Here is a 6,613-nt window from a genome sequence, read left to right on the forward strand (position 1 = left end):
ATAGAGAGAGAGAGAGAGAGAGAGAGAGCTAGTATAATCCTTGCCACTATTGGAGAAAAAATGTGACGGAAAGTTGTAAAGTTTCAACGGCTAAATTCGGCGCACTTTATTTTACATTCGGTTCATATCTGCGCTATGCGGAACATATTTTCCTCCACAAAATATTTTCTGATCTGAAATTACATTACCATGACTAACGACTTTTCAAAACTTTTTGTAAACTGTAACCGACGGTTAACATGAACAGTTGACTTCTATGTTAGGCATCGCTTCGCCGCCTGAGTGCCCTAAGCCGAGTCCCTTTGCCCCCCACGGCATATTGCGCTGAACGTTAACTCCATACAAGCGCAAATTTTGGTATCTCAAGTGCGAAGATTTTGAGTAAGTCCTGCCCTTTAGGAAATCCTTAGCTGTTGACTAACGAAAGAAAGTTTAATTAGGAGAATTTCGACTAAAAAATGATCTAAATTTTTCCAGGGCACTCACCGTTTGCCTTCCAGTAATATTTCATGAAGTTTTCACAAAGCAAATTAGAGGGCGTGTCTCTGTTTCAGATTTCTGTAGAACACAGCTACGTGGCTGCAAAAGATATTGCCTTAGCACATCTCATCTTTACCCAGTTAATGGTGTTCTGCTGTTGATGCTTGAAAGCGACAAAACGTCACTACATAGACTAAGCGCTGTCACATTGTATATTAATACGTTTTCATCTACTTATCTACAACCATATTTTACCTCTACACCTATTTTTTTTTTAGCCAAGTTGACTTTATGCTCCTGGCATTATTGTCTTTAGAAATCGCTGGTGTTTTCTTGCGATTTAATGCAAGATCTAAGTAGCTATACTGTATAGTTGATTTCTATGGAAAAATTTTTGTAAGGTGCTCTGATGGTATCCTGCCTAACTTCCTTAAGCTTTTCTTTTACAAACTCACTCCTAACTTTAGAAGTCTGTATTTATGGTGTAGTCTCCCTGTGTGGATAAAAAGCCAAAGAAAACTTTCAAACGAGATAAAATTTCCGTTTTCATTTTGTACTGGAAACGTATTTGTATGATTATCTATATGTCGGTTCGGAAACAGCAAGCGTGCCGTTTGACGAGTTTTACTTTATACAGCAGACCTATAATACCTGAAGCCAGACATATTTTCCTTTTGATTGATCTGAACATCCTCTAAGCAAACGCTGGCTCAAATTTGTTTATAACTAGATTATTGTAGGTCTGGCTTAAAGATTGTTAAACTAATGGCATAAGGACTAGCATACGTTCCTAGTCCTATCTATCTCGAGTTTCTGCATGTAAAGTATTTTTTTTAGCTATAAATGACTGAAAAGTTAAATTATTGGTTTTTTTTTTTCACAACAGAAAAACGCGGCCGTTTCCATACTTATCCGTCTGATGTAGACTGCTCTCAAAGCTGCTCAGCATCGAGCCGGACCTTTGATATTCGACTGCTTATTCTCTACTATTATACTTCATTTACGTCTTGCCGTATGAACACATGCAGTTTACGGGAAGCAGCTTTAGAATAAGCTCTGCTGCCGCTATCACTAGCTGACTGGGGGGTATTTGCGCGCCGTGTTCGGAGACAATGCTTAGAGTTCAGCGAACGTGTCATTTCAGTTTATACGAACACAGTGGTGACCTGATTAGAACGCTTAAATCTTTTGCTTAGTTGAGGAATGGATGTTGGCCTAGAGAGACCGCAATTCTGATCATTGAATAGCATAGGGATCGTAAAAAAACCATTTTGCTCTAAAAATAAGGTACACGCACGTTATGGGTGGCGGCTACAGGCTGAATAGGTAAATGACGTACATGCACATCGCACTATTAGCATTATTATTATCATCTTTATATAGATACTGGATTTAAGTGCGTAATAGAATGCTCAGCATATGTTGGTTGCTGTTGACTGGCAGCAATAGCAGACTACAGGAGGTCGTCGGCTGGTTCCATTTGTGATGATGTGTAGTTTTCTGTCCCATAGAATAATTTCACAGGTGGAGTCATTCGTTAGCGAGCGGTCTCACTATCAAGGAGTCATTGTCGGAATTGGCTAGGATGGGTGACGATGCTGCTGGGCCTTGTAATTATTACTACTGAAAATAGTTACTAAACCACCTCAGACGAGTCTATGGCCACTGCCATTGGTTTCTTGACAAACATCAGTCCGTGACCGGTTCTCAGCGGTCAATAATAGGACGAAAAGGATTAAAGGGCCTTGGCAGACACTTATAAAATGTTCTACGACACCGCGCAAACACCGTATAATTGTATTGTCGCCAGTTGTGAAACGAGGCCATTCTGCGTGCAGGTAGGATTTCGAAAAGACGGCTTGTGATGATCTGCGAGTGTTCTTATTTTTACTTTTGTTTTAATTATAAGAATAACACCGATTGTTACAGGTAATATGCTATCGTTGTGAGAATCGTGTAACGACATTATGTCATTGAATTACAGTTGCTCATAATGCGCACATGGATGGTAGGCACGCAATGGCAAGTCGGAACCGCTGCCAAACACTATTTATAGGTGTGTGTGTTTTTGGCTCTACGGCGGAAACGATGTTATCCCGCACCCTGTCGTCTACATTACAGAAGCTAATTTGGGACTGGCGCGTTTTTGAAGAAAGACTTCGATTGGGGCAGTACAGATTATTTAAGTAAGTTTGCTGTAAGTGTGAAGCTTGTACGGAGATTTTTCAGTAGGCCGAACACTTATCATAGTTGAACTGCCTTTGAAAAGATATGCAGGCTTAATGATCACCAAAAAGGTGAAAGGCAAAGACAATTGGTCAATAAAAATCATTGCTGCCAAGTGGACGTAAAAAGAACCTGTTTTTAAAATATGGTAGAGTTTCACCTTCTCTGAAATCGTATTTTGCTCATTGCACATAGTAAAGGCAATCAGTGAAAGAGACGACCCCAATCAATCGGCGGACTTCGCGCATAGCAACCTGAAGTCATTGGATTTTTTGAAGTTGTTCTTATCTTTACTGCCGACAAATTCACCACGTAGTAAAAGGACAGATTCAGTTTAGACTCAAGCCAATGGGAACCGTTGCAGAACTACGGGTAAAAGGTTCCTTCAATTTGTCGCCTACTAAACGAGGCAGAGAGGTCGATTCTGCCTCAATGCAGTCGATAGCCCCGATACAAACTCATAGTAGTCCGAATGATACGTCAAATAATGTTCGGAATACTAAGGCGTTTAAAAGAAGCAGAGACAGGCACTGGCCATGTTCAAGACGCCGAGTGCTTCATTGAATGGCTCGAACGAGATTAGATTGAGCAAAAGCGTAAAGTTTTCTTCTGCAAGCGGCAATTCAGGGACACCCTGTTACACAGCGCATGATCGCAGTGGTACATCTTTTTGATGGCGTAGAAGCTGGCATAAGGTTTAACCTAGCGCGGTCTCAAGGATTACTAAAACCATTAGCAAGGAATGACTATTTGGAAGCACAAATTTTCTACGGTTTTATGCATTTTTTTGGTCTTGGTCTTCTTGAATCCTTCGCAATTCAAAGCTGATATCTCATACACCTTTGCTGCTATGGATGGAAAAAGCTCGTCCAGATGACACTTGGCTATTGACACTACTTGGGTCTAGGTATTTTGCAAAGTTGGGAAAATGCCCTCGACTACTATAGGCGAGCTGCTAGTTCCGTTGAGCGCACTTTTGCGAGTCCCAGCGGCTTTCCCTACAGTGGGCAACCAGCCCTCAAAAGATTAAGCAACGAATACGAGAATTCGTCGAGATCGTGAACTTACCAGCTTGGTAATAATTTGATACAGTATTACAAGTTTCTGGCTGACAAAGGTGACATTCATGCGCAGGTTGGCCTAGACCATTGGCACTGCCAACGCGGGCAGGGTGTTGAGCAAGCGATACGCGCGCCCTAACCTATTTCTTGGAGGCTGCTAATGCGGGAAACGTGAACGCGACGGCATACTTAGGAAATATGTTTTTCGAGCTGAAAAAATTGTAGCTCAAAATAACGAGACAGTTTTCAACCATTTTTCGATGGTTGGCAAAAAAAAATAATGCTGCCGGCTAGGCTGGTCTTGGTGTCATGTACCTGTACGGGCGCGGCGTTTTCAAGGATCATGAGCGCGGACTGCGCTATACAACGGTGGCTGCTAACCAGGGCTTAGTCTATGGACAGCTTGAATTCAGTTATATATTCTACCATGATCTTGGTAGTATCTTGGTGTTGAGAGAAACTATAGTTTCTCTGTGTGGCGCTCAAGTATTAGAGCACGTTCTTGCATACTATTATATCGGAATGATGAGTATTCAAGGGATCGGGGTAGATCATTAGAGCCGCCACAACGCTATTGTTCAAAGTGAGGACTTGGTTTTTTAACTTGTCATCTACGTCTCCTGGAATATGCTTCAAAAAAAAAACTCAAAGCAATGCGTTGCGAAAGACCGATTGCTTTAAAATATTCGATTCCCATCGAAATGATTTATCCAATTAGTATGTGAATTGATAGGATATTGTATTTGCTTTGGCCCGAATCAGCCCGGGTCTTCCTTCAAGAGTACTACCGATTAATAGAAAAGAAAATCAGAATAACGGGCTGGGGTTACATCCATCGGGTATTCCACCGCACAAGACGAATTAGATTCCTGGCTTATAGGATTGGAGCTTGCGCAACTTAGTTGCGAATCTAATATGCTAGCATCATTTTTTTTTTCGGAAAATCTAGTTAGCCTGATTTGCAGAAGCCTGTTTTTCTGTGACGAGCTATAGTAATTCTAGTACCGCTACCATATTACACATACTTTCATATATTCTATTATATTGTGTAGCATTTTGCTATTCCGTGTGTTTTGTTTGGGAGTCGTTTGTGAGAATTAAGCAATTGATAGGAACGAACTAGATTAGCGAAACAAAGTTATTGATTGTTAAATCAAGTGAAAATTGCTACCCTGCCACAGGTCTTAGTAACAGCGAATTATTTCGGCTTGAAAAAGATCTGCAAAATGCAATAGTAAACACTTTACATCAATTTAATAGAGAACGAATATTTACATGCATTCAGCGTGAACCATATTCATCCTTATTGACTGTGTGGCAAGGGGAACAATAAATAATTGGCTAGGTAAGATACATAGGTGTATAGGTTGTACTTTAAATGGAGAAACGTTTTCTATAGTAGATAATCTAATTACACCTCAATCTCTAAAAAGATGTGCTCTTCAAGTAGCCGCTAAACAAACTTTTTTTTTGTCGAGTCAAATGATTGTCATAGAAAAGAATAAAGAAACAAACAAACAAAAAAAAGCATTTTGTCAATATCAATTATTAACGCCCTGGAATGGAAATATGACACACTATAATATATAATGGATCATATAAGCAACACAGTGATCTTGGCTATCAGTTACGTGATCTTCAAACCATTAACCGGTACAATGAGGTACCTTTAAACTGATCTACCTCGTAAATAATGCCACAGAATAATATACAACCATTTAATATAGAATTTTTCTGATTCTCTGCACAACTTCTATATTTCTTTGGACGAATTGTACGAATTAGATGTTAAAGTTTGCAGATTCAATTTTATCATTTGTCATTGTCATTTCAGTGAGCGCTGCTACCTGTGCGGTTTTTTGCTTAAAAAAAAAATTAGAATAATTAATTTTCCTGCATAATGTTGAAGAATTAGATGACAACATAATAGTCTCCTATTTAGATAAATGTCTTGTATAAATATATTTAGATGCCAGACCTTCGCTCCGCTTTCTGATGTGAGTCTTGTTCTAAATAACACTGTAACAAGCTAAGTACTGAAATAAGCGATCGTAATCCGAGGCGCGCCATTCGTAAAAAAGGGAACTGGATTATCGTAGAGAAACGATTTGATGAAGTTATTCCGAAGTGCTCCTTAGGCTAATGTTTCGATTACGCTTACCTGAAAATTCAGGTAGTGACAACAAGTACATACATAGTTATCTAAAATTGACTTTTCATTATACGCAGCTTCCGAACGAGGTCATAAAGTTTCGCTGCTATGTATTCATCCATATGACATATATATATAATGCCGACGGTAAACATGTTGATGAAGCGCTGGTACGATACGCTTTTCTGGCATAGTTTGGTTATGAGTAAACACAGAGTAATGTTGCATTCATACTTGATCGGGCCAAGACGCCGCTATCCGGCGACCGGAACGCCTCATACGCCTGAACGTTTATATTTCGGGGCAAAGCAGCCGTGCAGGGCTACGTCGTCACCAAGTAAGTCGTGCTTTGTTGTCTTTGAAAGAAATTGCCTGTGAATAAATCATGATGCATTGTAATAACTTACATCAAAAAAAAAAGTCATCTCTGTTGAGTCCAGGAACACGTGAGCTAGTAGCAGTGTTTACTAATAAGGAATGACGCTTCTAACTTGTCTATCACGCAAGTGGGTTGAAGCTGGATGGCTATTATTATTACGGGCACGGAACTTCTGTTGACCATTCGCAGTCAGCTTTCCTCTACCGTGTGTCTATTGAATCTCAGAACAATGCTAAGGCAATGTTCAATATGGCCTATATGCAGGAGCAAGGATACGCCTCACCTAAGGACACACATCTCGCTAAGCAATATTAG

At 40.0% G+C, this 6,613-nt stretch overlaps 1 protein-coding gene and 1 long non-coding RNA gene across 2 annotated transcripts in view; both read left to right on the plus strand.

Annotated features, from left to right (window-relative positions):
• Positions 1 to 2,823, plus strand: part of LOC111267529 (uncharacterized) — a 3,067-nt gene extending 244 nt beyond the window's left edge. Inside the window, exons 2-3 of the long non-coding RNA XR_002684684.2 lie at positions 264 to 2,318; positions 2,465 to 2,823. This is a non-coding gene — a long non-coding RNA (uncharacterized LOC111267529). The remainder of the gene's footprint in view (positions 1 to 263; positions 2,319 to 2,464) is intronic.
• A 231-nt stretch (positions 2,824 to 3,054) lies between these two features.
• On the plus strand, positions 3,055 to 6,613 carry LOC147752520 (uncharacterized). Its single transcript, XM_086971359.1, is given in 5 exon segments — positions 3,055 to 3,078; positions 3,778 to 3,879; positions 4,062 to 4,322; positions 5,997 to 6,200; positions 6,437 to 6,613. Coding segments are annotated over 5 exon segments (768 nt in total).

This window comes from Varroa jacobsoni, unplaced genomic scaffold (genome assembly GCF_002532875.2).
Source record: "Varroa jacobsoni isolate VJ856 unplaced genomic scaffold, vjacob_1.0 scaffold_1197, whole genome shotgun sequence".
In the NCBI taxonomy this organism is placed as follows: Eukaryota; Metazoa; Arthropoda; class Arachnida; order Mesostigmata; family Varroidae; genus Varroa; species Varroa jacobsoni.